The 27,591-nt window shown below is 58.3% G+C and overlaps 1 protein-coding gene across 2 annotated transcripts; it reads left to right on the forward strand.

Moving 5' to 3' along the window:
- The first annotated feature begins 2,134 nt into the window (after positions 1-2,134).
- On the forward strand, positions 2,135-27,591 carry VWCE (von Willebrand factor C and EGF domains). 2 transcript variants are annotated; one of them, XM_045854828.1, is made up of 20 exons: positions 2,135-2,279; positions 4,827-4,921; positions 5,043-5,132; positions 5,472-5,600; positions 7,719-7,835; positions 9,856-9,972; positions 10,846-10,974; positions 11,622-12,064; positions 12,139-12,232; positions 13,433-13,515; positions 14,969-15,056; positions 16,492-16,577; positions 17,841-17,958; positions 18,479-18,564; positions 19,924-20,020; positions 21,271-21,353; positions 22,414-22,504; positions 22,588-22,670; positions 23,053-23,143; positions 26,615-27,591. In XM_045854828.1, the coding sequence occupies exons 1-20, from the start codon at positions 2,164-2,166 to the stop codon at positions 27,199-27,201; spliced, it is 2,823 nt and encodes a 940-aa protein (XP_045710784.1). In that variant the 5' UTR covers positions 2,135-2,163; the 3' UTR covers positions 27,202-27,591. The 2 variants fall into 2 exon arrangements, with proteins under 2 accessions (XP_045710784.1, XP_045710785.1); XM_045854829.1 differs by having other exon boundaries at positions 18,479-18,544; positions 19,928-20,020.

Here is a 27,591-nt window from a genome sequence, read left to right on the forward strand (position 1 = left end):
CCTTGAAGATGACCCGTATTAAGTTAGAGACTCCTGGGCACCAAACTTGGAGCCTCGGGCCAAACAAACAGAAAGACAGGAGGAAAAAGAGGGAAGCAAACTAAAGAAACACACTTGATAAGAGGAGCAAGCCTGCGGGAAGGTCAAGGAAACTGGGGAGCTGAGAAACGCCAGGGCTGTTGAGAGGGTTGTTTTGAAATGCGCCAGGAGGAATTTGCGACATCTCAGATACCCTGAGCTCCTGAGGGTGGATGAGGGTTTTCTTGGAGCAGGAGACCACTACAGGGCAGACCTTGCCCGGTCAAGGGCTGCGGTGCAGGGGCCAGGCTACATGCATGAAGCAGTGGGGTGCAGGCGTGCTGGAGCGTGGGAGGAGCTGGAACGAGGGGTGGCAGGCGTGTAGAAGGGAACGTGGGTCCTGTGGAAACGTGAGGATTCGTGGGTGGCTTCTGGGGCCTGGGTGGAGTGCCCGTCTGACACGGAGGGGTGGCCTAGGCAGGAATAAGGGCAGTGTTGCAATAGGTTTTGGGGGCCCGACCGAGAGAAGGGCTTTATCCAGGATGGTCATTATCGCATGATTCAGAGCTAGATTTGTGGCTACCTGGCCCCTGAAGGCGGACATGGAAGCTCTCTGTAAGTCATGGGGAAGAAGGCAGTGTGGGCGCTGGAGGGAGAAGCTACGCCTCCTGGCGTCTGAGGCTCGGAGGCAAGGCGCCCTGGGGTTCCGCAGGCCCGCCGGACTCAGAAGGGACGTACCTATGGATGCCGCATTCAATTCAGGATATACAGGATATTTTTGCAACCTGCTTGGTGAGAAGTTACTGCTTAGCTTAGAGGGTGGATCAAAACTAAGAAGGTGAGATCACCTGCCCGAATTTGAACATCTGCAAACATTCAACCACACGGGTCCAGGGAGGGCGGCCGGCTCGGCGGCGGCTGGTGTATAATAAACAGCAACATGAAGACGTGGCCACGCCAGGTTCTCCTTCATGGTAAACTGTGTTGTGAACCAGCAGCAGCAGGGGTTGTCCCCAAAGCCAAGCAGTAGCAGGACGTGTGAATAAACGTGGTATCTGAAAGGAAGAGTGCAAGAATCCAGGCCACTGTGGGCACACCGTGTTCCTTTGTGGCCATGGATATCGAGGACCTCAGTGACAGGCGGAGGGAGCCGGTGGGCGGGCACCTGCAGAGGCAGGAACAGGGGATGGGTCATTTAGGTGGGAAGTAAAAGCGCTTCCTAGCAAAGGCAGTTACTCAAAACTGGGTTGGTCTCCCTTTTGACAGGTAGTGAGGTCCTTGTCCCTGGAGGTGTTTAAGCAAACCTTGACTAATTGGGTCCGGGTGGCTAGGGAAGTTTCCCCACACACAGCAGAAGGCAGAATTTCAGCTTTCTGGTCATCTTTTGGGCTTTCTCCCAGCTGGATGATCCTACCCAGCCACACCACCTGCTCACCACGTCCCTGCCTGCCTACCACTCTCTGACTGGCCTGGGGCAGCTGCAGAAAGGGGGCAAAGAGGAGCCTGTGGGGTCAACACCTGCTAGCTCCCCCTGACCAGAGAGCAGATGGACCCTCTGACTCACTCACCCAGGGTTAGGGCTAGACTGCCCAGCAGTGAAAGGACCCAGAGTCCTGGGCACGGATTTCCACGCGTCCCACCTTCTGACGACACAGGCGTCTTGGGCTCCACCGAGACCAGCAATGCCTGGGACGATCAGCCTCCAGCGCCAGCCTTGTTCCCGAAGTCTCTTCCCTTCCCGGGCCTCAGTCTGACGCCCACAGCCCTTCTCAGGAAGCCGACTCCCATACCCGGGCAGGGGGTGGGGGCCAAGGGCTAAACCCCGCCCTCAGGGGTCCCTGATCTTTGACCCCTCCCGGGGTTCGCGCCTTCTACTCTGAAGGCCACTGGCAGGCGGGAGTCACTGCCTTTTGTGTGTTTCCCTCCGAGGTGCCAGAGACCCCCCAGCCTTGCGCAGCGTCCCCTCGCGGGCCCCCAGCCCCTCCTCTCAGCGTCCCCAGCCCCCCTGCTCGGCTTTGCGTGCCAGCTCGGGGCTCGCTGGTTCGCTCCCCGCGGCGCCAGGAGGAGGGGCGAGGGCCGGTAGCCCCCTCCCCCGTGCGCGGCGCCGGAGCCCAGCCGAGCTGGGGGGACGCACCGCTGCCGGTCATGTGGGCCGGACTCGGACTGTTCCTCCGGGCCGCCTGTGTCGCGCTCCTGCTGCCGGGGTCCCCAGCCCGCGGCTACACTGGGAGGAAGCCGCCTGGGCACTTCGCAACGGAGAGGTAAGCACCCAAGACCCTCCCCCTGCCCTGCCGCGAGGGAGCTGTCGGTGTGGAGCGGGGAGGCGCGGAGGGGCGCTTGGTGCCTCTGGCAGCTGCAAATAGGGGCTCCCCTCTGGGGCTCTGTCCGCGCGGGCGCATCCCTGGGGGGACGGACAAAGAGACTGCAGCATGTGCCTCCGGACGCGTGCATCTTCTGTGCCCCTGTCCGGGGCTGTCCTGGCTGGGACATTGAGGGAAGGACAGAGACCTAGGCGCTGGATGAGCCCATCTGAGTCTGTCCTGCAGCGCAGACCTGGGGCGAGGGGAGCCCGGGATGTGCCACCTGGTCTCCAGATTGGCTGGTTTCACTTGAGAACGTGCTGGTGCCTCTGCCTTGGCAGGGGCTGGCTCCCCGCGGCACCGGCCGCTCCCGGGAGGGGGCTTTCCCTGTGTCCAGGCTCTGCGCACGCTGTGGACCTTGGAACCGCCGGGGTCTCGCCAGGTCATGTTTCGGTTTCCGCCTGTGTGCGCGGGCGAGAGAGGGCGGGGGTGGGGTGTTTGTCCCTTTGCTCTTTCCCGACGGATGCCGCCTTCCCCTCGGGTCCCCTCCTGGCGGAAGCCGGGCTGCCGCGGGCCGAGCACGTGTGTGCGCGATGCTCCGAGCGAGGGAACGCGGAGTCAGCAGGCGCCCTGGCTCTCCGCCACTGCCCAGGGAGAGGGGGGGGTGCACAGGGGGTGGTCCCGCCGCTCGCACGTGCGTTCCACCGCTGCCGCCAGTTCTTACTCAGTTCCAGCAGGCTCTGCGCGTTTCAGAGCATTCCTGCCACCTGTCTCCCCACCATGGCCGGGCCTAGGAGGCTCCTCCTGCGCATTCTAACATCTGCCGCTGTGGTGGCATCCCTGTCCCTTTCAGAGGCGGGTCTGAGGAGCGGGAGCTGCCTGCTCCTCCTTCCTAGGCTGCTGACAAAATCACTCCAGCAAGGGCAGCGGATGGGACACCGCTGTCAGTCCCCACCCCCAGGGCCCCCTCTTTTTCTGCGTTGACTTCAGAGAGTAAACAGGCTCCCTGGGGCTCCAGGGGCTGCTTTCTGCCGTCGTTTCTGTGCTGCCCTGCGCCCCGAGCTTCCCTCTCAGACTGCATGTCACACTTGGCACGGAGTACTCTCCTCAAGGGCGGGGTGGGTCTGTCCTGTCCACCCAGGTCCTCAGCCCCGGCGGGCAGACTGTTCCTCTCATCCTCCAAACAGGTGGAGCACAGGTGGGAGGGTGTTCTTGGCCCTCTTCTGCCGTGTGGACCACCCCCTGCCCTGCCTGTCACAAAGAACCGGTTGTAGGGATGCTGTCCGCTTCCCTTCAGGCCTGTCTCCTCCCCCGCTCCCCCGTCCGTCCTCCCCCGCCCCCCCCTCAGCCTTCCAGGAAACCTGGCTCTACTCTGGGCTCCTCTGTAGCTGGTCCTGTTGTGACACGTGTCACAGTATGCTGTTATCACCTGGTTCTCCGGCTGCCCCGTGCCCCTGAAGGTGGGGAGGTGGCTTGCTCAATGGCTGTTGGCTGTGCTGCTGGCCCTCGCCCAGCGTCTGGTGCCCTTTTGCTCCTCTGGGCAGCTCGCCAGCGTCCCCACCCCCACCCCAGAGATGTCACCTGGGGAATGACATCTGTCTAGCCCCCCTGGGGCTGCCCTCCTTCTTCTTCTCTTCTGCTGGCTTCCATTCTGAACCTTTCCCTCAACCGCCAGGTACTGAGCCCCTACTGTGTGCTAGGCACTGCTCTTGGTGCGGAGGTGAACAAAAAGACGAAGCCCTGTCCCCCAGGAATCGTGGGGGAGACAGACAATGAACAAATCAACAAGTTAAGCCCTGGCTGGTGTGGCTCGGTGGATTGAGCGAGGGCTTGCGAATCAGAGGGTTGCTGGTTCGATTCCCAGTCTAGGACACATGCCCGGGTTGCAGGCCAGGTCCCCAGTGGGGGGCGGGTCGTGCAAGAGGCAACCACACATTGATGTTTCTACCCCTCTCTTTCTCCTTCCCTTTTCCTCTCTCTAAAAATAAATAAAATCTTTAAAAAAAATCAACAAGTGAATAAGTAATGTATTGCCCTGGGAAGTGAGTGCCATGGAAAGAAAGAAACAAGGTCAGGGTGGATGAGAAGGGCCTCTGAGAAGGCGGCGTGAGCAGGGAGACCTGGGTGGAAGGAGGGAACCACCCGGTGTGTGTCCTAGGAGGGACCTTCCTGAGGGGGCGCTGCAGGTGCAAAGGCCCTGAGGCAGCCCGCCCTGGGCTCTCCACCCGCTGCAGCTTTTCCTCCTCGGCGCCGAGGCCCCTCGGAGGGCCCCCTCCCCCGGCCACCCTGCTCCGTGTTCCCGCGGCAGCAATCTGTAGGACACTGGTGCCTTTGTCTCTGTCTTGCCTCCAGGACTGGCTGTCAGGGTCATTTTTCTTCGGAAACTTCCCACTGCCTCTCCGGAGGGTCTCGAGAACTGTCTGCTGACTGACGGAATGGCTGGGTTGGGAGGCTCCTCCCCCTCTGCAGACCCATCCGAGGTGGAAAGTGTTGTCTCCTCTCTTGCAGACGCCGGCTGGGCCCCCACGTCTGCCTCTCAGGGTTTGGGAGTGGCTGCTGCCCTGGCTGGGCGCCCTCCGTGGGCAGCGGGCACTGCACCCTTCGTAAGTGCCTGTCCCCGGGCTCCAAAACACCCTCCCCGGCTGGGCGAGCATTCCCTGGGACTGGCCTGAGGGGTAGATTGGGGGGCCCAGGCCTCCCCTCTCACCTGCGTCTCTCTCTCAGCCCTCTGCTCCTTTGGCTGCGGCAGTGGCATCTGCATCGCCCCCAATGTCTGCTCCTGCCAGGACGGAGAGCAAGGGGCCACCTGCCCAGGTAACTGGGGACGGGCAGTGGCTCATGGGAAGCACTCTGTTCACACTGAGATCCTGTGCCAGACACTGGGCCTTGGGTCCTGGTGGATCATCCCCACACCGCCCTGTTAGAACCGCAGGCGTCTTAGTCCCGTTGGGTAGGCGAGGGCATGGAGACACAGAAGCCAGCGGCTCGCCCAGGGTAACACGGCTAGTAAGTGGCAGAGCCGGACTGGAACCCCGGGCCTGTTTGCCTCCAGAGGCACCTTCTCAACAGAATGCAGGAGCCCCTGTGGGGGGGGGGGCGGGGGCAGCTGGGACCCAGGCGCGGTGCCGCTCACGTGCGCGGTGCCTATTTCAGAAGCCCACGGACCCTGCGGCGAGTACGGCTGCGACCTCACCTGTAACCATGGCGGCTGCCAGGAGGTGGCCCGCGTGTGCCCTGTGGGCTTCTCGATGACAGAGACGGCCGTGGGCATCAGGTGTACCGGTGAGAGACCCGGGGAGCAGTGGGGGAGGGGCGGGCGGGAATGATGTCCCCTCCCCCTCCTGCCGGGGTGTAGCCTCCAGAGCTGAGCCTGGATGAGCTCTGCACTTTGGGGGCGGGCAGGGAGGCGTGCGAACCCAAGGGATAGGACCCTCCTGCTATTTCCCAAAAGTTTACACCGCTCCTCTTATGGGCAGGAACCCAGGGGGGGCGGGGCGTAAGAGTAGATCACACGTGGACAGGATAGGACCGGAACTGGGCGTGTGCAAGGTGTGCCTGGAGGAGGCCGGCCGAACGACGGGAAGAGGAGGGACACGAAACCCCCAAAGTGTCGTCTTTGTTTAGGATTTTGAAACGTTCCTGCTGGCAGCCAGTTCCCTTCCCCAGAGGTAGACACTCGGACCAGTTTCTTGCTTATCTTTCCCGAGAGGGGAAAGCCTCTTTCTGAGGTTCGATTTGGTGAAAATCATGTTTCTTCCCCTGAATACAGAAATAAAAGATGACTCGTTTTGGAACATCTGGAAAGGACTGTAAAGGAAGGGTAGCAGGTGAAAAATAAATCCACCGGGTCCCAGAGGGCCCTGCCCAGAGATATTTGTTGCAAAAACGAGGTTGTTTCTCCCGCCCTTTTCCTTGTGCGCGTGTGTGTGTTTGTAATCGTGTGTCTACAGTTGTGTATGTTAAGCACACGCATCTGTGTGTTTTATAAAATTGGGATCACGCCTTGTCTGTAGTTTTTGTTCATTATTTTTCTCGCTAAACTTTGCACTGGGAGCATGAAATAGTCTGTGCAACATAATTTTTAGCAGCTGCATATGTGGCTCCTGTGAGCACCCAGCACAGCTACCCATCACCAAGCTTGTCTGCTGTGTTTTGCCGCTATCAGTAACGCTGCAATGAATTGCTCCTTGGCGGCATCCTTGATTATTCCTAGAAGACCCGGTGGGTCAGAATGGGTCTCTCGAGAGAGTCTTGCTGCTGGGGCTCCTTGCCCCACCGTCCCCTTCAGGAAGGATGAAGTCATTCATTTCCCCCCGAGTGTCTTTCATGGGGAGTAGTTTCTGCCCACACTTCTTGCTGCAGAGGCAAACTGGGCCAAGGAAAAGGCAGAGAATGATGTGGAAGCAAGCGCAGGGCAGGGGCACTGGCCACAGCCCGAGGTGGCTCAGTGGGATGGTGTCAGTCAGGGTGGGCTTCTTGGAAGCAGTGGGCATGCTCCTGAAGAGTCCAGAGTGAGAATGGAGGTGTCCTAAGGGCACAGGGCGGAGACCCAGGTGCAGACAGGAGTGGGCAGAGCTGCTCCTGTGGGTCCTCCAGAACCACCGTGGTTCCTAGATGAGGAAGGGATGCCGCAGGGGTGCAGAGGTCTGTCTCCCAGCCCCCTCACCCCTCAGGACCTCCCCAAAGCACTTCCTGTACCCAGTCACCTGACCCTGGGCAGGAGCTCGGCAGAGCCCTTGGTGCTCCCCAGCCGAGCCTGCCCCCAGCTCTCCAGCCCTGCCTCCCGATGCCTCGGTCCCGCCAGGCTGGACTCCACATCTTCCCTGGGCTCCTGGAACTTCCTCAGACTCCCTCCACTTGATGGCCCCTCCCCCACAGCCTCCTGGTCCTCTCAGCCCACCTCTCTGCCAGCACACTCCTGCTGTGGCGGGCGTTCCCCGTGGGGGCCATGTCACCCAGCCGTGTGTCTCTCATGGGTGTGTCCTGGCTCCTCCCGTATCAGACTGTGACCATCTGGAGAGCCAGCACTGTATCTCAGTCCCATTTGTGTCCCCACTGTCTCCCCTCCATTCCCGCCGTGTGCAGGCGGCACTGTGAACATGTACGGGGCTTCACTCAGCCTTTCTGCCCATTCCCTCTGCCCCGGCGGGGTTGCCCTGTGGGTGGGAAACAGCATCCTTTTGGTCATCGGTCTGCATGGGTCAAAGGGGAGGGGCCTGGCCCCTCGGCCTCTTTCTGGGGCTTCCCGCATCGTTTGACGACTTTCCTGGTGCCTGGTCTTTCTTCCCGTGGCGGGGCGGGGCAGGCGGGTGTGAACACGGGGTCCATGTGGGGTGTTTTCTCCCAGTACCCCAACCGTGTTGACAGCGGGCTGTGCAAGGGTGTCTTCTCTCTCCCCAGACGTCAATGAATGTCTGAGCTCCTCCTGCGAGGGCCAGTGCGTGAACACGGAAGGTGGGTTTGTGTGCGAGTGCGGGCTGGGCATGCAGCTGTCTGCCGACCGCCACAGCTGCCAAGGTGAGCCGCTCAGGTGGGGTGGGTGATGATGACGCTTGTCACTGCCGCTGCTGGGCTCTGACGTGGACCCTGTGGTTCTGCAGGCCCCGCTGGGCCAGGCTCTGGAGACCCAGGGCCAGTTAGGAGGCATCTTGCCCTCCAGCTGCCCCAGTCTGGCGGAGAGCAAAGCGACGAGGTTGGGACCGTAAGTGCTGTGGGACCCAGGGAAGAGAAGACATCTCTCTTCCTAAAGGAGCAGGATGAGAGTGTTTTTTTTTTCTTTAAAGATTTTATTTATTTATTTTCAGAGAGGGAAGGGAGGGAGAAAGAGAGAGAGAGAAACATCAATGTGCGGTTGCTGGGGGTCATGGCCTGCAACCCAGGCATGTACCCTGACTGGGAATCGAACCTGCGACACTTTGGTTCGCAGCCCAAGCTCAATCCACTGAGTTACGCCAGCCAGGGCTCGAGAGTGGTTTTTAAAAATAATTACTCATTCTCTCAAGATGGGTTTTCTCTACAGAAGTGAGGGAAGGAAACACTCGTAAACAAGGCAGCGAAGACGAAAGTTCCCCCTTGATGCTGCAGTAGTATTTTCTGTGTGTTTGACATTTTCATCCATTGTAAAAAAGGTTTTACAAGTTGCTAGCTCCAAGCCCTCACTTCCATTCCTGCACTCCGCTCTCCCCAGAGAATAACTCGGATGTCTTAGCTCAGGCTGCTATAACAATATACCAACAACTTAGCAGGAATGTATCACAGTTCTGGAGGCTGGAAGGTCAAGTTCAAGGTGCCGGTCTGTTGAGCTCCTGGTGAGCACCCTCTTCCTGGCCTGCAGATGGCAGAGAGGGAGCAAGATCCCTGGTGTCTCTTCTTCTAAGAGCACCGGTCCCATCATGAGGGCCCCGCCCTCCAGACCTCATCCAAACCTGGTTACCTCCCAAAGGCCCACCTCCTAACACTGTCCCATGAGAGGTTATGGCTTCAACATAGGAACCTGGGGGACACGATTCAGCACGGCACCCGAGTGCCCGGCTGCCTCTCCCCAGCACATGCCCACACACACACACAGAAATGACACTAAGAGACGAACATCTCACTGCCCTGAACTGCTGTGTCTGGGCACTGCACTAAACATTATACATGCATTTTCTCGTTTCACCCTCAAAATTATCCTGTGACGTTGGTACTGTTTATTTCCATTTTCCTTGGAGGAACACTGGGGCCTAAAGACATTAAATGACTTGCCCAAGATCATGCATGGCAGAGCTGGGATGGGAACCCGGTCCTTCCTCTGCACGCCTTTCCCCCCTCAACGGTCTGTCTCGAAGACCTCTCCTCGGGCTCAACAGACCTGCTTTGTTCTTTTAACTGCTGCCTGGTAGTCTGCAGTGCAAACACTCCATGGTTTACTAACTTTTCTCTCCCTGGTGAACATGGAGGTTATTTCTAGTTTTTCACAGTCCCAAATCCCAGCGTGGGGGAGGGTTGACAGAGGAGGTGCTATAGAAGCTGAGTGTTGAGGTATGAGTAGGAGTTTTCCAGCCAGACAACATGGAAAGGCAGTCTGAGCAGACCGGAGACCATGGACGAAGGGGAGGCCCCCAAGAGTTTGATGTGCTTGGAACACAGCAAGAATTTAAGCCAGAGCAAAGGCGAGGGGCAGGGAAGGAGGTGAAAAAGGCAGCCCTAGGTTTGTGAACTGGGAGGCTGTATTGGTCCTTGTGGGAGCCACAGAGGGCGGGTGGCCCAATCAAAGGCGCCTGTGGGCGGGGACATGCGGCTGGATGTACAGAGGATGGCTCAGGGAGAGGCAGGGCGATGCACGAGGCTGCCTCTCTTCTCCAGACTGTATACAGAGGTGGCCCAGGGAGGACTTAGGAGTTGATCCGCTGCATGTGGGCAGTGAGGAAGGCAGGGGTTAAGATGGCCCCCCACAGCCCTGCTTGGGGCAGGGGGTGTCTGTGAGAGACATGAGGGGACCACGTAGTTCCGCAACTCCAAGGGCGAAAGAGCTCCAGCCTTGTCGGTCCCCTTCCAGACACTGACGAGTGCCTCGGGACCCCCTGCCAGCAGAGGTGTAAAAACAGCATTGGCAGCTACCGGTGTTCCTGCAGAACCGGCTTCCACCTGCACGGCAACCGGCACTCCTGTGTAGGTAAGGTCGGGAGGACCCGCTTGTCTTCACGCTTAGGCTGCCAATCAGGAAGATGGACAGGCCACGCCCAGGGACGGGACGGGGCGGGGTGCCTGTCTTGACCTCCCCGTGCCCTGGAGCCCGTAAGCGCTTGAAGCCTCTGCTCAGTCCGCCTTTCGTTGGGGCTGGCGTGGCTCCGCACGGAAGACCCCGCTTGGACTCCTCCTGGCCACGTGCCCCTTTCATCCTGTGATGTTTCTCTTCCGCCCCTCCTCCCAGATACACCCCAGGAGCCCTTTCTGCTCACCCATTTTCTTGGCTGCCTTTGCTCCCCTTGGTAAATAAAGCACGTTATGTCTTCCTCAGTTCCTCTGGTTTAGAAGGAGACCCCTGTTTTCTCAGCCCATTAGCTGAAATTTCCAGAAAGGGACTGGCATGTTTGTCTTGCACTTGGCTCATGAGTTGAAGGTGGGGTCCCATGGGCCTGAAAAAAGGTCTTGTTCTTGTTCTAGCAGAGTGCGGGCTTTGTCCTGAAACCTCCCCTGAGCAGCACAGTGGTTTTGGAGACTCCTTTTTTCCCCAGAAGGGGCCACACCACCGACCCTTGACAGGTGGGGTAGTGGAAGGCTTGGAGATAAGATTCCCAGCGGGCTCATCCCCGCCAGCACTTAATCACTACTGCATGACGCTGGGGGCGAGTCACTGGTGCATCCACTGAGTGTCTCCTGGATGTGGGAGCCTTCCAAGGGGACTAGCATGTATTTCAGCGCCACTGCCAGACGTCTGAGTCCCGTCCGTACCCTGGGGCACGGAGACTCCCCTAGCCATTTGGTCTAAGGGATGATGGGAAAAAGGCTCGGTAGCCCCAGACAAGACAGCGAGGCTCTCCTGCAGATGTTAACGAATGCCGGAGACCGCAGGAGAAGCGAGTCTGTCACCATTCCTGCCACAACACCGTGGGCAGCTTCCTGTGCACGTGCAGGCCTGGCTTCAGGCTGCGAGCTGACCGCGTGTCCTGTGAAGGTGAGCGTCCAGCCCCACCTCCCAGCTTCCGGCCCCGCCCCTGGCCCTAGGCCCCGCCCTCCCGGAGCCGACCCTGTTCTGTCTCCGCCCACTCTTGTATTCGTTCCTCTTATTTCCAAGGCTTCACTTTCTTCCTTTCTCCTTCCATGTCTTTATCCATTCCTTCTCCCTTATCACCTTGTTGTTTCCCTAGCCCTTCTGCTTTCCTCCAAATGGTAAAAGGGGGGAAAAAACGAGCATGTGACATAGGAGCCCCAGTAACCCGGGCTCCCAGGGACAGTCACTCCGCCATGCTTTACCAGTATGCCCGTAGTTAGAGGTATAACATTATACAAAACCGAAGGTGGTCTTTCTGGTGCGTGGCGAGTTCTCCCCGGCCTCAGCACACCATCCCAGGAAGCTGCACATGGGTGGGGGGCAGAACACCGTCCCGCTTGTCCCCTCGGCCTGCTCTTGGGGTTCTTCTCCCTCTGTCCTTCTGTGTGATTGTGTCCGCAGCCCCAGCACTTCAGAGGTGAACTGGTGGTCTTAGACCCATTATGTGGATGAAGAAACTGGCCCAGAGACTCGCATGGACTCTGGCGCTGGAGCTGAGTTCAGGCCCCCAGTCTCACCTCCCTCAAGAGGCCCCTGTGCTTCTGTTTCAGCCTTCCCGAAAGCCGTGCTGGCCCCCTCCGCCATCCTGCAGCCCCTGCAGCACCCGCCCAAGATGCTGCTGCTGCTCCCAGAGGCCGGCCGGCCTGCCCTCTCCCCCGGACACAGCCCTCCTCCTGGGGCTCCTGGGCTTCCTGCCGGAGTCAGGACCACCTGCCTGCCGTCTCCCACCCCTGCGCTACCAACAGCTTCCCCTTCGGCCCCGACGAGGCTGCCGTCCAGCCCGGTGGACACCCCAGTGCCTAGTGTCCCCCTGTTGGGGACGTTCAGACCTCCCTCACAATTCCAGGACAAGGCGGTGGGCACCCCTTCCTTGCCCAGGGGCCCCACGGCCCCACAGCCGGCACCAGGGGCCTCTGCCTGCTGGCACCTGGGAGCCACGTATGAGTCGGGGAGCCACTGGACAGAGCCCGGCTGTTCCCAGTGCTGGTGCGAGGTGGGTGTGAGGGTCCTCGGGGCTGCCCTGGTCTGGTGCCGGGGCCTTGTGGTGATCGGCATGTCTGCTTCCAGGACGGGGAGGTGACCTGTGAAAAGGTGACCTGTGAAGCTGCTTGTTCCCACCCCATCCCCTCCGGAGACGGGGAGTGCTGTCCATCGTGTGCAGGTGGGAGCTGGTCCTGGGGCGGCCGTGAGTGCCCACAGGGTCCCACCTCTTCCCTTCTCCAGCCCTTCTGCAGCACAGAAAGACTCTTCTCCAACTTTCTCATACCTTAGAATCACCTGAAGAGGGACCTCTGGGCCCCACCCCAGAGATTCAGCAGGTGTCGGGGAGGGCCAGGAATTTGCATTTCTAACAAGGTCCCAAGTGATGCTGGTGGCTGCTGGTCCGGGGGCCACAGCTTGAGAACCACTGGTCTGTGAGTGAGCTCTGGATTGTGCTGTGAGCTCTCTCAAGGACAACTTTTCATCTCCTGGGGATCCCTTCTGAGCCTCAATCCCTCACTCATTCATGCATTCAGTGAGTTTCTGCGTTTCCACTCTGCAGGACCCTGGCCTTGCCCTACCCTACAGCCAGAGGAGTAATCCCTTGTGAATTCTTCCCCTTTTCTGATTCTCTCCCACAATCTGTTTACAGTTTTTCATTTGCTTCCCATTGCTGTTAGGATAAAGACCCCAAATCTTAACAAGTCCTAGGATGCAGATTCTCACTCAGTGGAGCTGGGGAGAGGCCCAAGCATCTGCATTTCGATGGTGATGCGATGCCACGGTTGCTGTGCTTTCAGCAACAATAAAAAGTTTTCTCAGGAGTTAGAATAAAAAGGCATCTACTGATTTGCTGAATGATAATCGTGACCTTTTACTGGGTCCCTACTTTTCACCCTGAGCCCTAAACGCAAAGTGCTGGGTACTTTATACGTCTGAGGTTGTGGGTCCTTCTAAGTCCCCCACAGGGCACATGGCGGCATTTCCATTTTACAGTAAAGACAACTGAATCAACTGAGAGAGTTTGAGTGGCATGTCCAAGGCCACTCGGGTGACCGAACGGGCAGGCCAGGTTTTGAACCCACGGCTGTCTGGCTGCCTTTCCTACCTAAATGGAACAAAAGTCCACACTCTCTGCACAGCTGTGGTTTTATTAGGCATGCGCAGAACCCCCGGGGCATCCTGTGGGGATGCTCCCTGCTAGTCCTCCTGGGGTCTCGGGACCTCGCAGTTCTGGGTACCTGGGTCTGCCACTCCTGGGGCATCCCGGCCAGTGAGAGAAGGTTCCAGGCACATTACGCTTGGAAAAGGAATGAGACCACAAGCTGCTTCTGCTTTGAAGAGGTCTGATGCCTCCTCCGCTCCTGTTTGTCTTCCCAAGGCTGTTTTCACAGTGGCGTCATAAGAGCCGAAGGGGCCGTGTTTTCCCCTCCCACGGAGAACTGCACCATCTGTGTCTGCCTGGTGAGCATCACAGGAGTCCCGAAGCCTTGGAACCTCCCGGGTGTTTTCTTAACCTTTGGGGGTTTTAGAGGAAGGGGGGAAGACCAGATGTTAGAGGTGAGCTGGCTGAATGGAGGGAGAGTTCCCAGGTTGTAGATTTTGGTCAGAACCTGTCGGATTTAAAAGCGAGGGGTGGGGGGGCAGGAAACCTGTAGGTCTGTGGAATCAGGGGGGCTTCTGCTGAGCAGGGAAGAGCCAACAGGCAAACAGGGTCCATCTGTCTAGGAAGGGGAGGGGACGAAAGCCCCTCGGAAACTTCCCATCGGGGAGGCTGTTTTTCTCTCCAGGCAAAATATTTGCCAGCACAATGAAGGTCTCCACGTTTGGGAGGGAGAAGGCTCGTTACCGGACTCGGTTTGTGATGAGTGTTTTGCTCTAGGCAAATTCCCTCCTCCAAGAATACTTATGAAGCACCTACTATGTGCCAGACACTGCCAGAGGCATTCACACGGATTTGATTATGAGCACCCAGTGTGTACCAGGCACGGGCCTTGGGGCTTCTCACCTGATGCTTCCCCTGAGGCCCCTGCCAGCTCTTCAAGGCCAGCTTTACTGTCCCTGTTCTACAGATGAGAAGACTGGGGCTGGGACAGAGCAGGGGTGGGATTTGAACTGAGGTCTGTCTGCATCCAAAGCCTGGACTTTGTCCACCAACCCTCACTGCCCCCCTCTCTGACCATCTTGAGAAGCAGCCCCGGGTCTGGCAGCGATGACGGAAGCTGCGGTGTGAGATCGGGGGTGGGGCACGTAGACAGCTGCCACACCCATTGCTGAGCTCTTCCTGGGTGCCGCGCCACGCATGCGCGGTGGTGGCCAAGCGCTTTTGTGGGTGATCTCTTTCCACGTAATCCTCTGCGTCCCCTGGCAGGTGGGAGACCGAGGCTCAGAGCGGTGACGCGCTTTGCCGAAAGTCACTCGGCTCGTTAGTGGAGGAGCAGACCCTGGAGCTCGGGGCGGGCTGGCTGGCTGGCTCCAAAGCCAGGGGCTTTTTGGCCTTAACTTCAAGTTTTTAAACTTTGATTCTTGGCGTAGCTAATGTAGTCACTTGGTTCAAAACTCAGACGTGCTGGCAGGTGTCCCTGGTGGAGTAGCCTCTGTCCCGCGCTTCTCGGCACCTTCCAGAGCACCCGCTCGCTACCAAGGGGCCTCGTTTCCACCGGGAAGCAGCCTGCTCCAGAACAGAGATGTTCTGGCCATCCTGTAATGAACTGCAGGCACTGGGTCCCCGCAGACTGTCCTTGCTGTGACCATGGTGGCATTTAAAGGTCTGGGAAGGCTTTCTCGGGCTTGTGCGTGGGACAGGAAACCGGAGTTGTGGTGTGAGATGGGTGGGGCGAGAGCTGGTTCCTGATGGGCCTGAGGAGCGCCTGTTTCTCCCCTCCCTCCCCCGCCCACCACGGTCTCTCCTCCTCAGGCTGGGAACGTGTCCTGCATCTCCCCCGAGTGTCCTCCCGGCCCCTGTCAGTCCTCCCCGAAGTCGGACTGCTGTACTTGTGTTCCAGGTAGGAATTTAGCACTTGTTTTTTAAAGATTTTATTTTTTTTTTTAGAGAGAGGGGAAGGGAGGGAGAAAGAGAGGGAGAGAAACATCGGCGTGTGAGAGAAACATTGATCAGTTGCCTCTTGCACGCCCCAAACTGGGCACCTGGCCTGCAACCTAGGCATGTGCCCTGCCTGGGAATCAAACCGGAGACCCTTTGGTCTGCAGGCCCACACTCAACCCGCTGAGCCACACCAGCCAGGGTGGATTTAGCTTTTCTGTGTGTTCTGGGGAGGGGTGTCTTTTAGAGTGGAGGAGAGAGGAAGGAGATTGATTTCTGCTTTAGGCACTCAGATCAAGTATTGCATTTCAAAGTGCCCATTTTAATTGAAGTCCTACTATGCGCACAGTGGTTTGGGTGCTAGACTGGGCTCATAGCCTGGCCTGCCCCTGGCCCCAGAGTCACCCTCAACACAGGCAGGAAGGGGACTAAGCCCACTCTGTTGAGCACTGCTCAACAGAGATTGGGCATCATCTTCCCCACTAGTGAGTTGGTCCTTTGTTAAAAATGTGGTTCTCTTTCCTGGGATGACCTCACCACCATCACTGATATTCCCTGCCAGCTCTGTGCCATCGCCGTGCGGACACTTGACAGACCTTGATCTCACCGAATCTGGGTGTCACTGCCCTGAGGGAGTACTGTTCATAGCCCCATTTCATAGATGAGGAAACTGAGGCTCAGAGAGGTCAAGTCACTGCCCAATGACACACAGCCAGTTAGTACAAGAACAGAACTCGAACTCAAGTCTACCTGATTCCAAAGTTGGCCCCCTTTTAAAATTTTTTTCTTAACTTTTAACCGTTGTATTATTTTTAACTAATTTTTTTTGAATAGGTGATATAGTCCCTGGGAAGTAGGAACTGTTATCAACCCCACTGAACAGATGAGAAAACCGAGGCTCAGTGAGCTTCAGTGTCGTGCTGGCAGTCACTCCCTGGTGGGTTGGATTGGTGGGATTTGAACCCAGGGCAGTCAGACGAGTGCCAGGTGGGCCTGGGCAGGTTTGAGGCTGCCTGTTCCTGTGGGGGACCCTCAAATGGGAGGCCCCCACTGAATCCTCCCAGCCCCCCCTGGAGGGCACGGCTCCCCAAGCCGTCTCAGGTGTCTGGCTCAGTCTTTTTCCATTTCTTCTTTCCTCCTCCTCCAGAGTTATTCTGGGCTTCCCTCACCCTTTCAGCTGAGGACCTTGTCTTACACATGGTTCATTGTCTGTCAATTTTTAAGGAATAGTGTATTTTTTGTCGGGGGTTTGGAGGGGAGAAGTAAGCGAGGTTTTCGGGCGTGGGCTGTGCTGTGGGAGTGTGTGAGCTTCCCCAGGGTCCCCCACCTGTTTTTTCCCCTTTTTCTTTAGCTGCCCGCACCCAAACCTTGAGCTGCTCTCCCTTTCCTCTCCGCAGTGAGGTGCTATTTCCACGGCCGGTGGTATGCAGACGGGGCCGTGTTCAGTGGGGGTGGTGACGAGTGCACCACCTGTGTCTGCCAGGTAGGGGCTGACTTGGTGGGTGACCGGGAGGGTGCAGGGCACAGCCCTTTTCCAGGAGAAGAGGGGTTGCCGTGCAGAAAGAGGGACCGAGGCAGGGAAGGGACTAAAGGGACCTGCACTCACCAAGGCCTTCCGCAGGCTCCTTGAAGTTCATCCTTCAGCAGTGCTATTTGTAGAGCACCTACTATGTGCCTGGAGCAATGCTGAGTGCTGGGGCTCCACAGTCCAGGTAGATGATGGACAGGTGACCGGAGCTCCTAGCCAGACTTGCAGGTTTCAGGTTTTAGGGAAGCCCTCTTGGAGGGAGGGAGGGATGCTAAGGCGAGACCTGAGGGATGACCAGTACCGAGCAGGTGAGGAGCTGAGACAGGTGTGCCTGGTGCGGGGCAGGAGGTGACAAGAGAGGGCATGGCGTGCAGCCATCCTGGCTGGAGCACAGAACGCATCCGACTAGAGGCAGATAAGAGATGAGGCTTCAGGCAGGGGTTGGGATTGTGGTTGGGTTAGATTCCAAGAAACAGGGCCTGGGGTGGGATTCCTGTGGGAGGTACTTTCCGAGGGAGTGCTCTGAGGTGAGGGAAGCAGAAGGGTCAGGGGAGGGAGCCCAGTGAGGACTGGGGCTCAGGCTGACAACCCTGGGCCTCTGGAGTGGGCACTGCACGGCACAGACGGGCGTGTGGGGAGCCCGGGGAGCATTAGTCACTTGTGCATGCTTCCTCACCCCCCAGGGAGTCAGGGGGAAGGAACCATCGGCACCTGGAAGACACGGTCCTCACTGGCCAAGGGTAGCACTTAGGGGAAGGGGCCTGGAGGTGTTACCACAGCCTCTGCCTTGGGCTCAGGCGTGAAAGGCTCTGCCAGCCAGGCTGAGGGCTTTGGACTTGGCAGTGCTGCTGAAGGTTTTAGGTGGGGGAGCGATGTGATCAGATAGATGGGTGTAAGAGCAAGTCCTCTGGCTGCAGAGAGAGAGCAGATTGGAGAGAGGGCAGGAAGCAGGGGAGCCTGGACAGAAGCTGCTTTGCAGACGTGGAGGGAAGAGGTGCTGATGGCTGCAGCCGGGCCAGGCAGGGTGCCCTCCACACAAGCAGCTGGCACATTCCTAGGATGAGCCTCACCCCAGCCCCCAGGGAAGGACTCGCCCTTCCTGTCTCTCCTGCTCCCTGGAGCTTCCTTTGTCACTTTTAGGAGGGGGATGGCAACCCTCCAGCGACCCAGGGCTGGGAAACTGCCCTCACTGGCCCATGCCCTTCGGCTTTCTTCCAGAATGGGGAAGTGGAATGTTCCTTCACACCGTGTCCAGAGCTGGACTGCCCCCGTGAGGAGTGGTGGCTGGGCCCTGGACAGTGTTGCTTCACCTGCCGGGAGCCCACGCCCATGACAGGTGAGGGCTCCCAGCCCTGCGTCTCAGGGCTGCAGCCCTGCAACACAGGCCCTCGAGGAGGGGGGCTGGGCTGCACCCCTTGCACTGTTAGAATGAGTCTGAGTGTGTCAGTTTGCATGTGTGTGTATCTGCCTGTGTGCCTGTGTGAGTGTTTGTGTAAGTGTGTATCAGTGTGTGTTTGTGTATTTGTGCATGTGTCTGTATATCTGTGTGTGTATGTGAGTGGTTTCTGTGTGTGGATGTGTGTGTTTATGGGTGTGTATGGAAGCACACATTGGTGTGACTGCCTTGTGTACACCAGGTGCAGGTTTGGAGGGCACACTCACCAAGTGAGGGAGCCGGCAGGCAGCTGTGGGCAGCCCCCGGGGTGAGCGCACGCCCTCGGAGCTGTCTACATATGGCCTGAGTGGGTGGAGGCGTCTGTCCTTGCTGGGCGGTGCTGCAGGTCCCGCGGACTCTCAGGACAGTCCTCGGCCTCTGTGCCCAATCGCCCTTTCTCCCTCCCTGTTTCCCCGGCCAGGCTGCTCTCTCGATGACAATGGGGTTGAGTTTCCGGTCGGACAGATCTGGTCTCCCGGTGATCCCTGTGAGTTATGCATCTGCCAGGTGAATGACAACCTGCGCGCCTTCAGCTGCTTTCCCGCTGCTCCCGCCTCACCTGAGCAGACCCCACGGCCCGGCCCCGGGTGCTCGGGTCCGGGGCACCCTGCCCCTCCGGACGCTGGGCCACCCATCCCTGCCCTCAGCCTGGTTCCCGTGCTGTCAGGCTCCGTTTAGACAGAAAAGGTCGGGACCCAACGGGGCGTGGTCTCTGCCTTGAGAGCGGTGTGTGCCGTGCTGCGCATGCGTGCCACAGTGGAGGCCTCACAGCAGGTCCCCCCGGGCGCAGATAAGTGAGGACCTGGGGCAGCCCGTGGTCCCGGCCTTTTCTGTGAACTCGCGGTGTTCTCGTCATTGACGTGAATCACGTGACCTCATCTCATCAGATGTGGGTAAGGACCGGGTGCTTGAGTTCTAGAGTCAGATGGATGGAAACGGCAACATAGCTGCTTGCCAGGAAGCAAAACTGTTTTAGCTCCTTGTTGAAGGGCACGCTGGCTTTCCTTTCTACGGTAAAAGAATTCAGATTCTCCTAGACCTTTGTGTCTCAGAGCCAAGCCCCTGTACCCTCGGTGTGGTGAGCGTCACACGGAACCTGGTGAACGTGCAGAGTCTCGGGGCTGCCCAGACCTGTGGCGCAGAAGCAGCGCTTTACCGCCGGCTGCGGGGGCGAAGGGAGCGGGGTGGGGCGGGGCGCACCAGCGTGTGGGAAGCACGGCCTTCCAGTCCTTTGATGTGCCGTTTGTTAAACAGCCTCAGACCCTCACAGACCTGAGAGATGGCTCATCGGAATTAGAGTTGGGAGGGAAGTGCGTCTGCTGCCGTCTTTCTCGGTCGCGACTGATCTGGGCACTCGGGTTGCGAGAAAGTAACGCAGGACGTTCATGAACGTTCAGACTGTTAGGGAAAGGAAGACTACATGGCACCTTTGTCTTCTGAAATAGGCATTTCAGGTGGAGTGTAAAAATAGGATTGTATTACACTCCGTGGGTGTGGGGTGAGCCAGGGTTCCAGCGCTGAGAGCAGAATTTGGAGTGGTGGGGGGTCTGGGGTGTGACGGCACAGCCCTGGCTGCTGTGGCAGGATGGAGCAGGGGGACCGGAAGCCGAGGAGACCGAACCCCAGTTCGCACCTTCCCTCTCTCTGGACACGAGCATCTTTGGAAGCCTCACACCCCTTCTCGAGTAGCTGGTCCCCTTTTGGGGAGACCTGCCACCTCCTGCTGCACCAGGGTGCCCTTTAGGGCAAGCCTTGGCCAATTGGCAGCATTGCCGCCCTTTGGGGTGGGACTGGGAGGGTGGAGCGGGGCCTGGAGGCGGAGACCGGTGCGCAGGTGGGATCTTGGTGAAGTTCCTCGTTCTTCAGGCAGATGGTTCCGTGAGCTGCCAGAGGACAGACTGCGTGGACTCCTGCCCGCACCCGATTCGGATCCCTGGACAGTGCTGCCCAGACTGCTCAGCAGGTAGCTCCCTGTGGGGGCTGCAGAGCACCCCTCCCCGCCGTCGCCTTCGTGCCCCCCTGTACCGGGCCCCTCCGTGCAAAGCACCACGCAGGTTTCACCTCGGGTCATTCTCACAACCACCTGCCCCATGGGGCAGCCCATCTCACAGATGGGGAAACTGGGGCTCAGAGACGTAGAGAATTGGCCCGTGGCAGGGCCTGTCTGGTGCCGGAGGCAGATAGGAAGAGGTGCGGAACTTACAGCTTAGGTGGGGTGACAAGCAACAGGGAGAACAAGTGAAAGTGACATTTCATTTATAGCGACTTTTACCTTTCCCCCGGATTCAAAAGTCATGTTTTGTTACAGAACATTTAGAAGGGCCCATGATCACTTTTTTTTTTTTTAAGATTTTATTTATTTATTTTTAGAGAGGAAAGGGAGGGAGATAGAGAGAGAGAGAGAAACATCAATGTGTGGTTGCTGGGGGTCATGGCCTGCAACCCAGGCATGTGCCCTGACTGGGAATCGAACCTGGGACACTTTGGATCCTAGCCCGTGCTCAATCCACTGAGCTACACTAGCCAGGGATTCCATGATCGCTTTTAAACCTCATGCTTTTGTTTTTCTAGTCTCTTTGTGATGGAATATCTACACCTCTATATAACAACATCTCTGTAATATGTATTTCTCTCTAATGTAGAATAGATATATGTTATACATATATTTTCCTTTAAAATGTTTCCCTACCATCTTATCACCTGTTTTTTTACTTACTAGTATGTGGTAAATGCCATCAAGGAGGCACCGTCTAGACTGGGTCTCTGTGGGCATCAGGAGACAGGGAGGGGAGAGGTGCGGAGGAATGTTCTGGAAGGTGGGGTTTGGCTGAGTGGGGAGGGGCGGAGAGGACGGCTGTGGTGCCAGGCTCCCAGGTTGTGTCTCCTGGTCCCTCTGTCCTGATCTGCCTGGTGAGGGGGGGAGGGGGAAACACTTTATCCTGGGGGAGGGGGGAGGGGGGACTGGGAGGGTGGGAGGACCCTGAAGTGAAGATACATTGGCCCCTCTGCTGAATCCAGAGCAAAAAAGCCAGCGCCCATTCTGGACCTGTGTTCTGTCCCGTCCCCAACCTCTGGGGCAACTGGCCCAGGAGGCACCTGGCCTTCACCACCCCAATCAGCCTGGGACCTTGACCCTGGCAGGAGCCTGGTCACTAACCAACCTTCCACCCAGCCCCCACCCCACTGGCGCTCACCGCGTGCTCTCTCTGGCAGGCTGCACCTACACAGGCAGAATCTTCCACAACAACCAGACCTTTCCGTCTGTGCTGGACCCGTGTCTGAGCTGCATCTGCCTGGTACGGCCACCCAGACCTGACCCCTGTCTGCGGAAACTCCCCAGGGACTGCCACCAGCTCCTGAACCCTGGAGGCAAAGTCCAGAGACCTCCAAGAGAAAGGTCACTTCTGGGTCCTGGTGACAGTCCGCTCCCTCCAGCCCTGCCCAGGGCCAATCTTTACCCAGGGCCCGGGGACCAGTTTTCATTCTCTGCCCTGGCGAAGTCCTCTGCTTCTGGTGACCAGGGAGGGGCTTAGGGGCCAGTCCGTAGCATGTGACAGGGTGCCAGTGGGGGACTCCAGCCCACGCCCTCTACTCACATCTCAGGTTCTTGGCGTGGGCCAGCCCGGCGCCCAGCCCTTCATCTGCGTGAGCACCCTAGGAGGCAGGCACTGCCGTCTTCTCCATCTGCTGGGTGGGAAACCGAGGCTCCGGACCCCACAGCCCGTGGACTGTGGTGCCAAGAATCGAGCCCTCACCCTCGGGACCTGCGCTCCAGGAAGCGCACTGCTCCCCCTCCCCATGCTGCCCCTCAGTCCGGAAAAGCACCTTTGGTGGTGGTGTCAGTTAGCGTTTGGGAGCTGGAGCGAAAATCCTGACTGTTTGTCCCCTGCGGGTGGAGGGTGAGGCGCAGCGGGAAAAGGGACAGGGCCTGCAGAAAGACCGAGAAGAAGCTGGGGTGAATGTCTCGGGCCTCCGAGTGCCCCCCCCCCACCACCCCCCCACCCCCGCTCAGGCACAGCCGTGTGCTTCCGGGAGCTTCGGCTCCTGGGTCCTTCTTTCCCCTGGGGTTTTGGTGCTCGCCTTTCTTGGGCAGTTCACGGCTTCCTTGAGCAGGCGCCTGTTGACAGGTGAGGTCTGTGGACAAGGCCAGGGCCTCGACTTTGTGCGCTTGTGTCCCAGCAGGAAGACAGACTCTGACTGAGGGAATATGACCCCCCTCCCCTGCCCCCGCCATGGACGGCTCCCCCGACCTTGGGGGTGCTGACGGGCACTCTGTGGCTGTGTGACTTGTCCTTCCCGAGGGTCCCATCAGCCCCCCCGGAACGAAGGGCCTTGTGCATTTTCTGTGTCCTGCAGCTGGGCTCCGTGGCCTGCTCGCCCGTGGACTGCCCCATCACCTGCACCTACCCCTTCCACCCCGACGGGGAGTGCTGCCCGGTGTGCCGAGGTGAGTAGGACCCGCCACCCCACGTCAGAGGCTCCCAGGTGGGCCTTGGCTCTCACGGGCCCCTGTCTCCCCTGCCCCCGCAGACTGCAACTACGAGGGAAGGAAGGTGGTGAACGGCCAGGTGTTCACCTTGGACGATGAGCCCTGTACCCAGTGCACGTGCCAGGTGAGTGGGGCCTGGGAACTGGGAGCCGCCTGGCCAGGGGCTGCTTCTTGCCTTGCGTCCCTTTGCAAACTCCGGAGCCCCTTAGCCCGTGTAAGCCCAAATTCCTCTTCCTCCTGCCTGCCTGCAACTTTCTTCAACTCGAATCACCTGCCGGAATACCTTTGGGTGTGACTGTATCCTCCCTCTTTGCGGTGTCCTTAAGGCCACCCTGCTGCGTTTGGCCTTGGCCTCTCCTGTTGTTCAGGTGAGGGCCAGGCACTGCAGCCCCTGTCTCCGGATCTTCCCGTGGGTCCCACTGCTGGTGCCAGAGGCCTTTGGGGGTGCTGCTCCGGGCGGGCGAGGTGCTCTGGGCGTCCTCACGTGTCCCCTTGTGCTTCCCCAGCTGGGAGAGGTGAGCTGTGAGAAGGTCCCCTGCCAGCGGGCCTGCGCGGACCCCTCCGTGTCCCCCGGGCACTGCTGCGCGTCCTGCCCAGGTAAGCAGGCCTCTGGGTCCCGGAGTTCCTCCACCGCCTGCTCCTACTTTGTTCTTCCTCCTAGAAACGCAGACCTCGCCAGGCCCTGGGTGTGAGACACCCGGGCTCAGAGAGGGGACGTGGCTTGCTCAAGGTCACACGCGGCCCTCATCCGTGATCCTCGTGCCACCCCCGACAGGCCGTGTGACACGTTGCTTGTTTATAGTGCCTCCTCCTTCTCCACTATCCCCTTCCGTAATCTCTTCCTCCGAGTTCCTCCTTTTTGAAAAGTCAGAATTCAGGGACTGAACCCATGTGGCAGAAGTGTTGTCACTAATAGGCGTGGAGCACTCACGTGTCAGGGGACATCGCAGGTCTGACTGCATCCCCTTCTCACAGCGGCCCGTGGAGACGGGCACTGTCGTCACCCCTGTTTTCCAGGAGGGGAAGCTGAGGCACAGAGGGGCAAAGCGACATGCTCGGGGTCACGCAGCTGTCGGGCAGCAGAGCCAGGATCTGAGCCCGGAGTCGATGCTTTTAGCTCCTACGCTGTCCTGACTGCTCAGCATTACTCTTGTCTGTTTGTCTTTCTCCGTTGTTGATGCTTGTCCATGTTCACTGCTTCCAGAGGAGAAGGCAGGGCCCAGCTGACCTGCTGGGACACGCAGCTTTGAAGGATCGATGTGGCCCTTAGCTGGTCGTTCGAAAAGCTCCCAGATGCTCTGGTTTACATACCTGGCACACCCGCTGCCTTTTGGTGGACATTTAGGTGGTTTCTTTCTTTCTTTTTTATTCTAACCATAATGGACCTATGGTGAAAAATCTTTGGTCAGACAGCTTTAAAAAAAAAAAAGATTTTATTTATTTATTTTTAGAGAGAGGGGAAGGGAGGGAGAAAGAAAAGGAGAGAAAGATTGATATGTGAGGGATACATCGATCAGTTGCCTCTTGCACAGCCCCAACCAGGGACCTGGCCCACAACCCAGGCATGTGCCCTGACTGGGAATCAAACTGGTGGCCTTTCCGTTCACAGGCTGGCGCTCAATCTCCTGAGCCACACCAGCCAGGGCCAGACAACTTCTTTTTCATTTTGTGAGTTGCATTCGGACACACGGTCAATAGATGGAGTGACAGAGTCCCAGGGCGCCAGCGTGGTTTGCTGACTGGCACAGTGTGACGGTAGCACGAGACCCAATGGGGTCCTGGAGAAAGAGGACAGTTACCTTGAGGCCGCTGGTTCCCCACATACCCACCAGCTCAGCCCTGAATGCATGCAATTCAGTTTTTCCAATTTAACCTGTCCATAAAGCACCTTAAATGTGGCTCTTTTATGGTTTTTAAACTTCCAGGAAGACGGTGAATTTTCCCACTGATTTGTGGCCTGGATCTCCTCGTGTACAAAATAGCTTTTAACACCTTTGGGCTTTTGAAGAGGGTATCCTGTATTTAGGGCAGCCCTTCAGGTCTGCGGGTGCCGAGCTGCTGTCGGGAGTGGAGCCCGGAGACAGCCGGAGCCTGTGCAGCCCACCTTGGAGACCACCGAGAGCTTTATAGTTCCTTCTTCAGTTTAACCACTGCCAACTGCCCTGCAGGCTCATAGGTGGTGTTCCCCATGCTGCCTAGAGACCAGTTGTTAGCAAAGGTGCTGGGCAGGGTACGGAACGTTTTACCTGTACTGTCTCATTTAAGTGCTACTGGCAATATCTGAGAGGGGCCGTTACCGTCATCTCCATCTTCAGATGGGGAAATAGGGGCTGAGGGCATTTAAGTGTTTTTTTTTTTTTTTAAGATTTTTTTCACTCATCTTTAGAGAGAGAAGGGAGGGAGAAAGAGAGAAACATCAATGTGCGGCTGCTGGGGGCTGTGGCCCGCAACCCAGGCATGTGCCCTGACTGGGAATCGAACCCATGATGCTTTGGTTCACAGCCCGCGCCCAATCCACTGAGCTATGCCAGACAGAAGTATCTGTTTTAAAGCTGTGCTGTGCCGGCTGGTGTCGGGCTCAAGGCCCGGCCTCTCGGATCCCCTCTCCCCCGCTCCTTCTCGCTCTGGCCTCCTCCCTCCAGATGGGGAAGGTGAGCCCCGAGAAGGGAGGTACTGAGCCAGCTCTTCTGAAGCGCAAGGCCTCACTCAGTTTGTTCTCCATGTGACTTTTTCTCATGAGAACTCCTTGTAAGGACAACCCACTTTTTATTGAACTACAATATGAGCTGTTTTTTTTTGATAACCAAAAAAAAATGCTTGTTGGTTATAACAAAAAAAAAGCTTTTTTTAATAACCAAAAAAAAACAACAACCAAACCCCAAAGCCAAAACCCAGCTTGCTTGACGTGTAGTTCACAGGCCATACGATGCACACGGTCCAAGTGCACAGTCAGTGGCTTTGGGTGTATTCACAGAGTTGTGTGACTGTCCTTGGACGATTTTCAAAGTACCATTCGTCCAGGTTTTTTTTTTTTTTAAGATTTTATTTATTTTTAGAGCAAGGGGAAAGGCGAGAGAAGCAGGGAGAGAAACAGCTATGTGCGAGAGAAACATCAACTGGTTGCCTCTTGCACGCCCCCTACTGGGCACCTGGCCTGCAGCCCAGGCATATGCCCTGACTGGGAATCGAACCAGCGGTCTTTCAGTTCACAGGCCAGCGCTCAACCCACTGAGCCACACTGGCCAGGGCCGTCCAGTTTTTTAATGTGTTTAACAGCATCCCTCTCTTCTGTGATCATGCCCTCCTGACATTTTCTTCGTTTGCTTCTTCACTCTGCATGTGCTCTCTGCCTATCTCTTCCTTCCTTTACTTGTCCCCTCCTCCTGACCCCCCCGAATATTAAGCCCTCATGATGTTTCAGTCTCCACTGTCAATACCCCGCAGCAGATGGTACCTGTGTTACCATCGGTGACCCTGCATCGACACAGGATGGTCACCCGAAGTCCACAGTTTGCACCCGGGTTTAGGCTGAGACGTCCCATGTGCCGCTTTAGCCAGGCCCGTGCGATTGTCAGCGTACAGGTGGGGAGGCGGAGGCTCGGGGGAGTTGCGTGTTTCACACAGCATCACAGACCAGCGCCTGGCACAGCCGCTTTGGTGCACCGCCTCCTTCCGTTCACGTTTTTTAAAAGACTTTATTTATTTGTTTTTTAGACAGAGGGGAAGCAAGGGAGAAAGAAAGGGAGAGAAACATCAATGTGTGGTTGCTCTTACGTGCCCCCTACTGGGGACCTGGCCCGCAACCCAGGCATGTGCCCTGACTGGGAATTGAACTGTTGACCCTTTGGTTCTCAGGCTGGTGCTCAGTCCACTGAGCCACACCAGCCAGGGCTCAGTCATTTTTTTTGGTCTGTCCTACCCCAGGACAGGCACTGGCTGGCCCTCACCGGGTGTTCGAGGACCGGCAGAGGATAGGGCTTGGGCATCTGTCCCCATGCAGCTCCTCCCAGAGCGGCCTCAGCTTCCGGGAGAACCACAGGCCTCTTGTTTCCCTCCACCCATCTCTAGATTCCTTGGAAGAAAGGCGGGGACTCGGCCCTTCCGGCGAGGTGGAGTTCAGCAACGCGGCTCAGGGTCCCCGCAGAGACCCTGAGGCCCCCATCAACTGCAGCTCCTGTCCGGGGTCCCCGGCAGCCCTGCCTCGGCGGCCAGTGCTCCGCTTCCTCCAGCTCCTCCTAGGAACGAACGTGTCTGATGGGCAGACTTTCCCCAGGAGCCGTTCAGGAGCCCCGGCCTCACCCTTGCCCCCCGCGGGGCCATCCCCGGGGCCTTCCCTCCCTCCAGGAGCCTCCACTCTACCTCCGGCCTCTCCCGGGGCTCCTGGGCCACCTCCCGTTACTCCAGAGCCTTTGACCTCGGCCTCCGGGGCCCACACGGCAGCCAGGCAGCCTTTTCTGCCTGCAACCATCCTGACTGATGCTTCAGCCCGCTCCACGATAGACCGTAGCCCCTCAGAGACCCCTGCCACCCCCCTCAGGCCTCGCAGACTCTCTCCCACCACCTCCAGACTGTCTGCAGCCCTTGTGGCTACCGCGAGCCCCAGCCTTCAGCAGCCCACGAGGGGGACCTCACGCAAAGAGGAGCCCACAGGGTAAGGTGGCCTCCATCGCAGGGCCACGCCTGGGAGACGCCGGACAGAGGGAGCTGCCAGTGGCCCTGGGAGTATGCAGGAACACCGTGGGGGCCGGCGAGGCTCGCTCCTGCAGGGCTGCTGGGGGCCTGGCAGACCCTCAGGGCTGATAACGCCTTGCTCCCAGGAAGCATTTGGAACGCGCCGTGGGGATGAGCAGATGCCTTCCCCAGGGGCAGCATTGTCCCTGGAAGGCCAGGCCTCTTTCAAGGGAGGCCGGGCTGCTGAGCTGCCTCCACCGGAGGAGGAGGGCTGGTGGCGAGGGCCTGAGACTCCACCGGGACTGTGCCGCCAGCACCAGCGTTACTGTCCTCACTTGAGGTTTCCCGATTAAAGGCTGTGTCGGTCTCCCCCA

The sequence above is a fragment of the Phyllostomus hastatus genome, unplaced genomic scaffold (genome assembly GCF_019186645.2).
Source record: "Phyllostomus hastatus isolate PE091 unplaced genomic scaffold, TTU_PhHast_1.1 phas_scaffold_11, whole genome shotgun sequence".
Taxonomy (NCBI): Eukaryota; Metazoa; Chordata; class Mammalia; order Chiroptera; family Phyllostomidae; genus Phyllostomus; species Phyllostomus hastatus.